The sequence below is a fragment of the Hydractinia symbiolongicarpus genome, chromosome 12 (assembly GCF_029227915.1).
Source record: "Hydractinia symbiolongicarpus strain clone_291-10 chromosome 12, HSymV2.1, whole genome shotgun sequence".
NCBI classification, from domain to species: Eukaryota; Metazoa; Cnidaria; class Hydrozoa; order Anthoathecata; family Hydractiniidae; genus Hydractinia; species Hydractinia symbiolongicarpus.
The window spans coordinates 15,027,584-15,041,857 of NC_079886.1; the positions used below are offsets into that span (position 1 = coordinate 15,027,584).

A 14,274-nucleotide genomic window follows, 5' to 3' on the forward strand; every position below is an offset into this window, starting at 1 on the left:
TAATATCATGTTCTGGTGTATTTCTTATTAATTTTCGGCGAACAGTGTCAGCCTTGCGCTTTAATTCCTTTTTAGTATCATGCTCTGGTGTATTTCTTATTAATTGTAGGCGAAGAGCGTCAGTCTTAATTTTTGAAATAACAATTTAGCCCATAATCCTAAGTATACAAAGCTGTTTTGTGGCGTCATGTAAAAAGGCAACCAAATATTAACGGAATAATAATCTATGTACAACAGCAATTACATAATATCAGTTAATTGTTCTTCAACAGTGTTGTACCGAGGTTTTCAGTTATCGGTAGATTATAAAACTTTCGAAAACAAGTATCAGATACCCATCCTGCTGCCTTTTGTATGCCCTTTATGTTTAAACCAAGGTTGTTTGCCTTGCTGGTGCGGTGTCGTACCGAGTGAGCATTGAATACGGTATTATCGATCCCTGCCAGTCCAAGAAATAGCTTGATGTAGCGAGCTATTGTAGGCCCCTCCACTGGTTTGTGTGGGTATGCATATGAAAGCAATAGCTGCTTTGGTTGGTTCTCCAGGTTTTCTCTGATGCTGTTTGTTCGGTCCAGGTACTCCTGTAAACAATTTACGATACACAGCTTTGGGTTATTAGAGTATGCCAGGAATCGTAGGGGTTCTTGATGTTTTCCTGGTTTTGCTGTTTTTAATATGGTTGGAATGTAGAAGGTATAGCAGTTATCTGCATAATGACAATAGTCTGTTCTTAAAGCACCTATTGTCTGTCCCTTTTGCCCGCTAAGGATGCAAAGGAGAGTGGCCAGTTTTTTGACAAGAAGTTCCAACATTAAATTTTCATTTCTGGAAGGCTATCCATATAGTTTAGTATTCACACTGGGTCATACGTAACGGTATATTTTGGGGAGCTGGGGCGTAACTTAAACATCCCTCTAAGAAACTTGCTGACCTGCTCATCTTTACCGAAAGATTTAACATTTTTGTGTGTAAGATGGCAGATAGTGCAGATCTAGCTGCTGCAATAGAGCCATACCTCCAGTTGTCGTGGTAAAATAATTTTGTTAGGAAGGACATGGCTATTTTATAATCTGCATTTATGATGTCATCCACATTATTATTCTGGCAATATGTAATCCACTTTTTTATATACATATTATAGCTATTTTGTCTGTTTTCTCCCCAGAATAAAAACAGTAGACTACTGATCTCGGGTGAGAATTGTTTCTGGAGAACGATTTCCCGGAAACGATTGCTGCCTTCAGTTGCAGTGTCTTGTGCATTGGATGGTTTATGTCCTTCTGTTGTGGTAGCAATAGGAGGTCTGGCCTGGAAGAAGGAGATATATGTTTAATACAAAGTTCGTGGAATTGACTGTACCAAGGCTGATTCGGCCAGTCAGGTACTATAAAGATGCCTGTTGCCTCATCATTCCATATTTTTTGTATCACTCTTGCAATACATGTGAATGGTGGGAAGGCATAAATTTTTTTATTATGCCAGTTGATAGTGAATGCATCTACTGCTTGACATGGCCTATATGAGTAGAACATGTCCAACTGGCTGTTTATTCGACTTGGAAACCTAGAGTATCAATGACATAGTTGAATACTTCCTTATTAAGCAACCACTCAATTCTAGTTTCACATTTCCTTGATTCTCGGTCTGCCTCGACATTTAGAATTCCCGGAATGTGTGTGGCTGTCAGCCAGTTATTATTTTGGATTGCTCAGTGCCATATTTCTTGTACTGTCTTATTTATTGGTATAGACCGTGTACTTTCCATTTTATTGATGGCTGAAACGGCTGATGTATTATCCAGTTTCATAAGTATATGTGAGTATGAATATGTGAGCAGAGTTCCTGCAGACCAAATAGTGCTGCTTTTAGTTCTAATACGTTAATGTTGTTCCCTCTCTTGTGCCGTAAATTGACCCCCAGTGTGTTGTTACTTATGTGATGCACTCCAACCTAAAGTGGATGCATCCGAGGTCAAAACATATGCTGGGTTTTCCCGTAAGAATGGTGAGAAGCTGTCCATAATGTTTTCTTTCCACCATAGTATGAATGCCCTGCAAGGGTACCCATGTGTGTCTGTCATATTTCCACGGTTGTCCCGAGTGCTTGTGTTTTGTGACGTTCCAGGGCTCTATAATGTAAGTTACCGAAAGGCACACCACGAAAACTACTGGACATTTTCCCAATTAGTTTAGGTAAATTCCTAATTAAAATTTTTTGATGTGATGAAAGTATATCATCACAAAGAACAACAAAGGCCTGCTTTTTTGCCATAGTTAAAGAGACTGTCATATCAATTGTATTTAAAATAAATCCCAAGTATTCTATTGTTTGGACTGGTTCAAATATGGATTTTTCTGGGTGTATTACAAACCCTAGAAAATCTAATAAGGTTATTATTTTATCTATGTTGTCATAGCAAGTATACCTATTCATTGTTATTAGGGCATCGATGTAGTCAGCAAGCAATACTCCTTGTTGCCTAAATGTAGCTAGTGGTGGTTTCGTAAGTTTTGTAAACTTCCTAGGACCTTCTGTGTATCCATTAGACAGAGCTTTATACTTGTAAAGCTCATTATTCTTTTGGAATTTTAGGAGTCTTTGGTCATCCTCATGGATAGGGATGCTGTAGTATGCATCTTTAATGTCCAATTTTGCCATAAACATATTTGGCCGTATTAAACATAATATTGAGTTTAAAGTTTGCATTTTAAACCTTTTCTTTTCAACCGACAAATTAATTGTTTTCGGGTTTAATATTAGCCTGGAGCCACCATCAGATTACTCTGTCACAAATATTGGTGATGTAAACTACCCTGGCTCATGATGGCACCTAGTTATCACCTCTTTTGATAACAAGCTAATAATTTCCTTTTGGACACATTTGTGTTCCTTGTGTCTCATGGGATATTGGACTTGCTGATTTTTTGGTAGTTCACCAGCTGCTATTTGCAAACCTGAAACAGTCTGTAAAACTTCAATGTCACTGGTAATTTTTCCCAGTTTTTTATTTGCAGTTTTACACACCCTGCTTTGAAAGTTTTTTGGCGAAGATACGCCTTTAGTAATTCGAGGTTTCTTACCTGAGGTGTCTGCATTATCGTCTTTTGTTTTTTGGGTTGTGGTACTTGCTGGTACTCTGCTGTTCCTGTTGTTGTAGTGCATCTTGTTGCTGTTTTGTTGTGCTTATTGCCCTTGATTGTAGTGATTGTAGGCCCTCTTTGGGGTCTTGTAAAAGGCCCCCTATTAAACGATTCTGATTTTCTTTTTAGGTTGGGCCTTTCTTTCTCTAACAATGCTCTAAGTTGGTTTTCCTTTTTTAAAGTTTCCAGACGCTCACATATCGAGGAACCGAATAGTTGATCCGCTGCTTCGTCAGTATCTGTCGCTAACTTTACATACTGGTTTGGTAAGGATGGTTTTATGAGGTTACGCCTATGTCGGTTTACTGCTTGAGACACCTTTCCAGCAAGTGATATTGCATCTTTTAGTGATGTAAGAGGGCCCTTGCCATCCGCATTATTTTGTGCAAGTTGATTCCTTAATTCAGTCAATTCTGATGCTGCACGCAATACCATTGTTGTCGATGCAGCATGTAATTTCTGAATTTCTTGTAGTCATTCGTTCGAACGAAAGTTGACAACGTACTCCATATTTCGAGGTTAACCTTTTTTGGCACAAGATAGGGACAATTCGCAGATGCGGCTGCATTTTCCAATTCTTGTTTGAGCACCTCCTCTTTTATTGGCTTTTGCCAAAATATCTTTGCTGTACCTCCAATGGAGGATGCAATTTCTGGCCCAGTTGGTAGTGTATCGTCTTTGTATTCTTTGGTTGTTGTCTGCCAGTACTCTTGTTCTTTATCTTTTATCTCCACCAGCTTTCCTGTTGTCTGGGAGTGGTTCCCTGTGGATGAGCTGGACTGCCCTGCAACAGATTGGTTACCAGAGAACCAAATATTTGATCCCATGATTAAGAGTTGATCTGTGTCAACATTTTCATGCTCACTTCTTGGTGGGATATTTTCATTGGAATTTTCCATAGTAAATGTTGACCGAGCAGGTGCTGCATTTAGGTCAACTATAGTTTGGGTAATGTTTGACCGATCTCCATCTGGAGAATTAGGGTCATTTCTACGCTCCTGAGAAGGAGCTGAAGTTGCCAGAGCATTAGCTGGTGTTAAGCTTTTAGCCAAATTATTCATGGCTTGGATCACACTGTTCAGTTGATCCTGCTGTTTATTAACAGAGGTTGTGAGCTGTATGATTTCTTCTTGCTGCTGTGTGTGTTCCAAACGATCTTGGCCATCCACCCCGTCGTGGGCAAAATGCGCAAGGTATCCCGTATTGGGCAATTCATACAAGTTTTGGAAAGTGTGCACTTATACGAAATAGATTCTACTCTGCGAAATAGTCGATACACCACCAAAATTCCACACCCAATTTTAATTCCATCTTGGGTGTAACCTTTTTGCCAGGCTTGCCTACCACATTTTTAAGGTTTGCCCACGACGGGGTAGCATAAAAACCACACCCCATCTTGGACGAAGTTTTGTTAACAGGCTTGCCCATCACAGGGTGGCAAAAAAAAGACATCCTATCTTGGACGAAGTCTTGTTAACAAGTTTGGCCATGACGGGGCGGCATAAAAGCCACACCACATCTTAGGCGAAGTCTTTTTTTTTCTCTCCAGGTAAACAAGCCACTGTACTGTTCCCAAGCACTAATCATTACTTGAATGGTATTGCTTCCCTGCTCCACAAGACGTTGTGATTGTGAGTGGCCAGGTGAGCCATGAAAAAACTTTGTTTCTCCTGACCATAATACAGCAACAGCAGCCATGACGTTATTGAAAAATTCCTTTCCATTATCTAAATGGATTATTTTAGGCAAGCCAAATACTTCGGGAAACCTATCAATAAACCTCTCAGCAGTCTCCTTTGCTGTTTTACTTCTTACAGGAAAAATGATGCGCAAGTTACACAATTTCGGATATAGAACTCCACAGCCGTTCTTGGTATGTTGTCATATGTTCGAGATATCTATAATTAATTCCAAGCATATTTAAGACAAAATAGAAGAAAATATGATAAAAACACAATAAATGCATTATTCTATTTAAAAACTAAAATACATGCTGAACCTTTTCATATGTTTTGCAACACCAGAATGTACAGTCTCTTTATGTGCTTTTTCAACAATGTCAAATATTTGTGTGCCAACAACTACACGCTTGTAATCCTCCAAGAATTAATAATTCGTTATTCTAAAAGCACATTTATATACATGTTGATATATCTTGCTTTTATCTGTTTTAAATGCAATACATATTAAAAAAAAATTACATTATTTAAGTGATTCAGGTGGGAGTTGAACCCACTGCCGCGCAAGTGGTTCTTCCATTTAGAATCTGAATCGAACAAAATGCATGAAATAAGCATGCCAATTATAATAACTTATTTTAAATTATATTTATATATATTATAATATAGATTTTTTTTTGCTAGCTAGAAGGTATTAAAAAAATTATATATATGTACATTATATTAAACAACTTTAACTTTATACAAAGATAAAACTTAAGTAAAACTTACCTATGCATATAATGCCTATTGAAAGGGAGCATCTGAACTGTGTGTTTTTACAGTAAACAGTCTATTACTTAAACCCTTTCCTGACTTATTTTCATACATTAGTATATATGTCAATCACTATCTGTTTTACCTCCAACTCCACCACACACTGACTCGTATAGATGTAAAAATAACTAATATATGTTGAAGGTTGATAAAAAACCTTTTATTTGGTTGGAACAGGATATTGTGTAAATTTAATGAAGGATAACTTAAGACCTTCTCATCCAACCATGTTTCAAACTTAAGTCTAATGTCGTCCATTTTGTATAACGTGCAACTCTAAACAATATAATATAAAAGAATATAAATGTAGCAACTGCTAGCTACATAGATAGCTTGGTGTCAATGTAACCATCAGGACAATGAAATTAAAAAAATGTTTAAAAACAAGAACTGTAGCTACCTCTTGACTTCCACAAAGTTTTCCCGCTTCCTTGCGTTTATAGGGCTGCGACAAAATCCGAAAAATATTGCCCAAGATGGTGTAGAGGACAACACGGGTTGGAACAGCAGGGATGGTTTCAAGGTCACAAAGAACACTGTTAAACAAAGTGTCTTTCTTTATATATATTTTCTTAGTAAAGAATGTGGTTTTTCCGGAAGAGTGTTTATCGTTCATTTGGGGAAACGTATTTCCGGATTCAGGTTCATAAAACTTCTTAACTGTATGTGTTCGAGTGGATCTCCTCGGCTGATGAGATTGTTCCTCGGTAGGAGGTTGAAGAATATCTGCAGCACGCAAAGGAGGTTGGTTGTCGGCTACATTTGTTGGAGGGTGAACATTTGCTGCACGCGTCAGGGATTTTATAGGGGCTTCACGAGTTGGAGGTTGACCGTTGGTTCCGCACGTCATAGGTTGAACATTGGGTGAGTGCGCCAGAGGTTGGATGTTGGTTGTGCACATTGGAGGTAGAATGTCGGCTACATGCGTCAGAGGTTGGAATGTTGCATCTTTTATTGTTCCATGAAGCAGATGAGGCTGGTATTTTCGGAAAAATCTGCGATTGCGAAGTGTGATACGTCCAGTGCCAGCACGTAGTATTGATCATAATCACGCAGTTCAACGACAACACTACTTCGATCCCATCGCGTAGGATACTGACCGGATTGGTTCTGGATCAGTACCTGATCATCCACTTCGAGTTTAGGGAGTGGTCGAGAATGTTCGTTAAGTTTTTCAAGCGTCTTGGCATAGCGAGTCTTTAATGATTCTTCTTTCAGTTTCCATGCTTACCTCCAACAAGCTTGATTAAGACTTGATCATTATCAAACAGCTCAATGTCTTTTCTGATGAAAGGGAGGGTATCTCAGAGTTTATGAAGGAACAATACCTCAGATGAGTATAGATTGCAACCTGGATTAGGAGTATTACGTTTGATTAGTAGTGCACGAACCATTCGGTCAGTATGGAGGCGTCCTTTTGAATCAATATTATCCAACAGCAATCTCTTTATCGACTTGACGGCAAGTTCGGCCCTTCCAATGGAGGATGGCACACCAATAGTCATGAACAGTCTGCAAAGAGTTGAGCAGAGTCCTTGAGCGCCAGCACTATCACTACCAGGTCGAATTTGAGTTTTTTCTGCCCAACCTGATCAGCAGATATGAGGTAGTAATATGCCTTGTAAAAAAATAGTCGCATGCTATAGCTTCGAATGGGGTCGTTGGGATATGAGGTTCGACAGGTGGTAGTTTTGCGTGAGATGGTGCGCATCTAAAGCACTGGAAGCATCCATCACGTGTTAACTCGATATCCTTCGTGATACCAGGCCAGTAAACAGAACACCTGGCACGGTCCTGCATTATTACTTCTCGGCCTACTTAAGGCCAATCCATTTTTTTTCGAAGGTCATATTCAATATCTCAAGTTATAAAGAATCTGGCATAATTTATTGGCCACCATATCATTATATGAATAGTAAAACGCAGAATTCAATTTTTCCGAGACATTTTGATGACGTCATATGCCAAAAACGCGCTTTTCCCGCGCTTTCTTTGAAGCGGTTTTTCGCGTCATTGAACAACTACAATTTTTGCAACAAAGGGTGTAAAAGCGCGTCTTACGTGGTCTATTTACAGGATAACCCTGTCGTAAGTTTATATACATCGCCAAAATGTCGAAAACGCGCATTCTAGTAAATCTAAAGCTATTTTTGGAAATTGACAACGTCATATCTTCGCGGGAGGTAAATATTTCAATTTGATACAGAGTATTCGAAAGACACTACATGCCAAAACTTGCTTTTATGCTACTTCCCGCGAAATTAAAGACCCCTTAATGGTGCAGAAAAGCGCTTGAAAAAAACTGCGGGTAAAGCGCGTTTATGGCATATGACGTCATCAAAATTTTCCACAAAAGTTGAATTCTGCGTTTTACTATTCATGTAATGATATGGTGGCCAAGAAATTATGCACAATCTTTATAACTTGAGTTATTGAAAATGACCCTGAAATAAAAAAGGACTGTCCTTAAGTACCCCGAGTTCATCGACAATATGTAGCTGTTCTCGTTGTTTCTAGAACTGTGATATGTTTGCAGGCATAGTGGCTTGTGATGGGGGGAATGCTATCTGGATGTGATGGATCAGGTCTTGACAATCACGGTCGTGGTGCGTTGCATGTTTAACAATGTCCCACGTTATAGATCTAAAGTCGTTTAGGTTATTAGCAGAGATATGAGACAGTTCAGCTTCCATGGTATCTTCGATGTGGCAATAAATGCTATCCAAAGTCATTGCATCACTCGGTAGATTGTCATCATCGTCATGTCGCGCAGGTTTCCTGGAGGTTGCGTCCGAAAATAAGTTAATCTTGCCTGGATCATAAGCGCCATAACAGGGTCCTCTGTTTAAGACGGAATAGTCGTGGATTTGCGATCTCATCAAGGGGCCTGTCGCCAAATAATTTGAGAAGAGGCTTATGGTTTGTAGCAACGATTAATCGGTCACATCCTTGCGTGAAGTACCTGGTCTGCTCAAGGGACCAAGCAATGGCCAATGCCTCACCTTCTACTGTTGCGTTTCGTGTTTCAGCTGAACGTAGAAATCGTGAACCGGCCAAGGTTATCCACCAACCACCTTTACAGCAGTCTGGAGATAACTGTAAACAAATGCAAGGTTTTTGAGACAGAAACAAGCCGACTCCTGTCCTAGACCAATCGAGTCGTAGGCACGTATATCGCTGAGGGTCGAAGATCTCCACTCCCTTGAGGATTGACTCAACCACATGGTCTCTGGATTTTTGAAGGCAATATCGAGGTCTAATGTCCACTCGAACTTGGTCTTCGGACTGAGTAGGCGTTTGAATGGTTCCATAACGTTTGATAATTTATCGTAATGTGAGACCTGGTTCACCAACCCAAACCATGATCGTACATCGGTCAGTTTAGTCGGTATGAGAAACTGCAAAATAGCATCAATGAATCTTCGAGTAGGTTTGATCGAGTACTCCGTGGAACTTGTTTTTATTCAGTATCACACCATTGTTGCCCAGAAGAGTCAAAAAGTCCATCATCCTCCACCAATGTTCAGTAAAATCATCATCCCACATTAAAGTATCGTCTACACACTTTGTCTTCCTCTCCACATTTGTGATTATCTCATCAAATATTCTGGAGTAAGCGTCTCCACTTGCGAGGAAGCCTTGTTGTGCAACCCTGTAACGGTACCTCCCCCAGGGCGTTATGAATGTAGTATAACGGCGATATTCAGAGCGTATTGGAACAGAGTGGAAGCCATTCCATGCATCGGTGACTGACTTCCAACTATTCGATGGCACCTTTTTAGCTTGTTGGAATGGTGGTTGAACATGGTGGGTTTCCCTGAGGCAAAAGGCATTCAGTGGCGACAAATCGACAGTTCTACGTGGTGAACTATCAGCCTTGGATGTGATTACCATTCGATGGCACGACTGTGATGGTACCCCGATCGGTACCTTTTCAAGTACGCCTATGGCAACATCATTACCCAACTGTTCCTTTACGGGGTCTTGCCAGTGAAGGGAAACAGGCGCTGGGGTGTGGGCAGCGTACGGTACAGCATCATCATCAGTGTGTAGAGTGACTTCGGGGTCTGTCATTCCAGTGAGTTCCTGATGGGGACATTGGTTGAAGGTGGACACAGAGAAGTAGTCGATGAGCCATTCACGCATTTTGTTGTTGTTTGATGGGATGCACTCGAATGGAAGTTTGGCGGGTCGTGAAGGAGGTTTTGTCCTCTTCGGACAATCGCAAGATGCAGGTTGATCATGTATTGCAGACTGATGAAGGGCACCACCGAGTTGTGGAAATGTTTGTGAAATCACATCAAGTTGAACAAATTTGTTGGATGATGGACTAATGTAAGTCATTACAGCCGCGGTGCGATTTTGACATGTTGAGCTTGAGCCGGAATGTCGCAGAAGTATAAGGTCCTCAGTGGTGAAACCAGCTTGAAGGAAAATAACAAGTCCCCACAGGCAGGACTGCGCACCAGTGTCGGTAACAACAGAGATGGTGAATGAGTTGATGGATGGCTTGGCATCAAATGACTTGGCATCCTCCCATCCGCTTTCTGTGTCGAACAGCAGGTGCTTCAAGGGTTTTATAGCGTCGATACTACCTATAGTGAGTGCTGAGTCCCTATCTGCCACTGCGTTGACTTCTTTGCGTTGACTTTCGTTGACCGAACGTTCTTCCTGTAACTCGAAATAGAAGACATTGTTGAGCTCCTAGTCAGGGCGCTTCGAGCCATCTCCTTTGCCTCAATGAACTGTACAGTTTGGTCAATGGTTTTCTGGTCGAGGTTATGCTGACCGAATACCTTTATTTTTACTTCCTCATCGGACAGCCCAGATATAAGAACGTCCTTAATGATTACATCTGTAAAGTCTACAGTCTTTGCGCAAGTCGTACTGGGGCCACCAATCGAATAAGCACATGTAGCGGCTTTGCCTTTAATTCTAGCGTGAAATGATCGGACACTTTCACCATCGGCTTGTCGAAGTGCAAGAAGATCAGACCTGCGAACGCTAATGGCAACTGGAGTCACAGCAAGTTTTTGGACGGTATCCATAAGCACTTGCTCTGTGGAGTGCAGAATGTCATTGTTTTGACGTAGTATATCATTGCCAAGATCCTCAGCAGCAGCCAAATAATTGTTGACATATCTCAGTGCCAACAAGAGCAGTTCCCTGCTTAAACATATTCCATCTGGCGATGAAGGAATTCCAACTTTCCTCAGTGGACCCCTTTGTGATTGTTGGACGTTGAATCTTTGGTGCATGCTGTTTCGGGACTGCTGGTCGTGGAGCATTCACATGAACATTGTTGTGAACTGTCAACAAAGCAGCCGCAATGGCAGCGTAAACATCATCTGTAACATACCCACATCCAATCATTGGACATGCAATAGTAGGCATTGTCTTCACAGTATAATAACCAAAACCACATAAACAAAGTATCTTTCTTTATATATATTTTCTTAGTAAAGAATGTGGTTTTCTAAATAAACAAAAGGAAACAGTAATAATGATTTATAAGCCTCCAATAGGTACGAACGGGTTCGAAGAAACGATTGATACCAGATGCCAAGTCAAACATTCATGCTTGGAATGACGGGACAAAAGAAAGCTCGAAAAGAACCAACATTTAGACCATCTCCGAAGAAAAAGTCTCGAGAACCAAAAACTTTAGATGACTCTATGACAGTTGGAAACGAGCCCTCTGAATTGGATATTACTAAAGCAGAACTGCAACAAATAAAAGATGAAAATGCTTTTTTAAAACAATATAATACTCAACAAATTTAAAGATTACAATAAGTTGATTAGTGAACAATCAGATAAAGTAAAAAGCCTTGAAACACAAAAAAATAATCAGAAATGTTTTGTAAAAGATCTTGAACTTCAGAACCAAAGATTTTCTGTAAAAAGTGAATTTATGGGGCATGTATTAAAATCATATGAATCATGTAATTATTATACAGGTTTTACATCACTGAAAATATTTCAAGATCTACGAATCTATGAAGCAATACTTTGCCAACACACGGTGTATAATTGATTGTTTAGAAATCAAAGTAGCTGTTCCAACATCACTGAGGCTGCATAAAATGTTATATTCTGATTATAAAAGTCACACGACAGTTAAAATCTTAGTTGGGATAGCACCGGGTGGAGGCTACACATTCATCTCCTCTGCATACCCAGGTAGCATTTCGGACAAAAACATTGTTGTTAAAAGTGGATTTTTGAGACCCGAGTTGTGGCAAGAAGGAGACGCTGTTATGGCCGACAGAGGATTCACTATTGCAGAATGTTTGAAACCAATGAACGTGGAGTTGATCATGTCCTCTCTTTTACAAGGACGTGAACAGTTTACAGAACTTGAATTGGTAAAAGGTCAACAAATTGCTCGTGAACGAATTCATGTTGAACGAATGATACAGCGCTTAAAGTGTTATCACATATTTGACCGTGTAATACCATTTGACATGGCTGGTTCTTTAAAACAAATCATAACTGTAGCACCATGATTATGAAAACTTTCAAGACCTTATTTTAAAAGATGTAAATTAAATTTATATACACAAAAATTCTGTTTTTCACTTTTTCTCTTTTGATGCAATTTCTGGTTGTACGTACTTAAAATAAAATGACAAAATAGATGATTGTAGCTTTTCCCAATACACTGCATCAAATTGAACTCTATCAATTACCATTCCTTTTGAAGTATAAAAAACAAAGTCATACCAAGTTTGACATGTAAGAGCTAGCTGCATTTGAACTTGATTATAATATGTATGATTTTTATTGATATGTACAGTATTTGATTCACTGTTGTAAATGATACATTGTTCTTTCGAAATAGAGCAAACATCTTTCGGATCGATATCTTTATAGTGCTCACTACATTTAACCTCCAGTATTCCAAAAGACGCGCCATCAAAAACTTTTCCATCAGGAGTGGCACCCAAAACAAAATTTTGCGAATCAATAACCAATCCACATTGATCTACAGAAATCTTCCAACCCGATAGGCGCATAAATTTTTCATATGCTTGGATGGCGATGGGCTCAAAAAAATCTCATTTTCATTTGCACAACTTTGTTTTTTTGTCACCAAATACAATGTTATGAGCTATAGTTTTGATCCCCTTCTCAGTTTTTTTATTTAGATCACCAATTTTATTAATTTGCATCTCTTGCTTGGTCACACGTATTAACTTCGATTTCTACAGCATGTGCAGAAGGTGACCTTAATTCATTCAATATGGCCAATTTTTCCTCATACATTCCACTTCTTAAGTATTCATCTGTATTTAATTGAATTAACAGGAAAACTTGGATAAGTGTTATATTCAGTTAGGTTTCCTGTGACTGTAGAAATGCTAGAATATACAGCGAAATCAGCTGGCATTGGGGAACATTGATGCGATAAAGTAGAACCAACCGGCATTGCTCCATACATTGTATCTTTAAACAGAAGCGGATCAGGATTTATGATTCTCTTAGCATGATTTTTTGTCTCGCTATTCAAAAAACTTCCAAATTATAAGCTGGCTCATGTTTTGTATGGTCGAAACTGGGGAAGTGATGGTTATATCCGATATTGGGACTTTATCAACACGATTTTTACTCTGAGGAACTGACCACTCACAGGCCTTTGATGTGCATACTTTGGGTTCTGAAATAATTTTTAAGTTATCCAGGACCCATTTAGCTAACAACTTCATCAAAGCGTAAGCGTGAGAACAAGTTCCCACCTTTCCAGCTGGACATTGGTAAAAACAATGCATGATTTCAATTGATAATTTATCAATGGCAACAAAAATCCATCTATCTGCTTTCTTCAAGCTTGCGCCACACACACCTTTCAAACTAAATATATTATCATTTTTCTTTGCATGTATTGAACCAACATCAATAAAATTTTCTTCCAGGAATTGTTCACTTCAAATAAATGGTTTGTTAATTTTGAGAGAATTTTCTAATACCAGGTCATTGATCTTTTTATGTTACTGTTCGATTTCGTATATTGTTATTTTTGGCAAATTTGTGATGTCTTTTGTCCAGCTGCGTTTTTCAGATGACCTATTCCGATCATTAACACCTCTGGACATTGGATAATGATATTCCCATTATTTGTCTTCCCCGGTGCTAACAAAGTTCCAAGTTTCTCAGCTTTTTTTCTCAGCCATTTTTTATCACGAGTTGGATCTACAATGTTATTATGTGTGCTATTTTTATAGTACTGCAGCACCCTGATAAAAAAGGAAAACATTTTTGCTTACTGATGTTCAATTTCTACAAAACATACATTTAACATGCAGCAAAATTAGAATAGTCACTCAAATAGTGGTTTATTAACATGGACAAACCTAACTTGTGTCTCCTTCAAAGTGTCTATTTCTTTCACCTCTATAAATTAACCACTTCTTCAAATGTTCAGCTTTATAACAAGCTAGATTTTTAACATCGATGTGAACAGTATCATCATCAATGTCATCTTCTTGTAGTTTGATAGACGAAGGATCTAAAAAAACAAGTTTGTGCTATCTAAACCTTCATCACAATTTACACAGACTAGCTACCTAGCCACCACAATCACCACAGATTACGAAAATATATGGTACTCACCAACAAGAGAATCTTCAAAAAAGTTG

The 14,274-nt window shown here is 39.1% G+C and overlaps 2 protein-coding genes across 2 annotated transcripts; one reads left to right on the forward strand and one right to left on the reverse strand.

Annotated features, from left to right (window-relative positions):
- Positions 1 to 11,634: 11,634 nt before the first annotated feature.
- Positions 11,635 to 12,144, forward strand: LOC130621279 (uncharacterized). Its single transcript, XM_057436582.1, has one exon. The coding sequence runs from the start codon at positions 11,635 to 11,637 to the stop codon at positions 12,142 to 12,144; it is 510 nt and encodes a 169-aa protein (XP_057292565.1).
- A 60-nt stretch (positions 12,145 to 12,204) lies between these two features.
- Positions 12,205 to 12,692, reverse strand: LOC130622037 (uncharacterized). The gene has a single exon (XM_057437430.1). The coding sequence runs from the start codon at positions 12,652 to 12,654 to the stop codon at positions 12,214 to 12,216; it is 441 nt and encodes a 146-aa protein (XP_057293413.1). The 5' UTR covers positions 12,655 to 12,692; the 3' UTR covers positions 12,205 to 12,213.
- Positions 12,693 to 14,274: the final 1,582 nt, after the last annotated feature.

Coding starts and splice junctions, on each gene's coding strand:
- LOC130621279 (XM_057436582.1), top strand. CDS start 11,635: ATGAAGCAATACTTTGCCAACACACGGTGTATAATTGATTGTTTAGAA.
- LOC130622037 (XM_057437430.1), bottom strand. CDS start 12,654: ATGCGCCTATCGGGTTGGAAGATTTCTGTAGATCAATGTGGATTGGTT.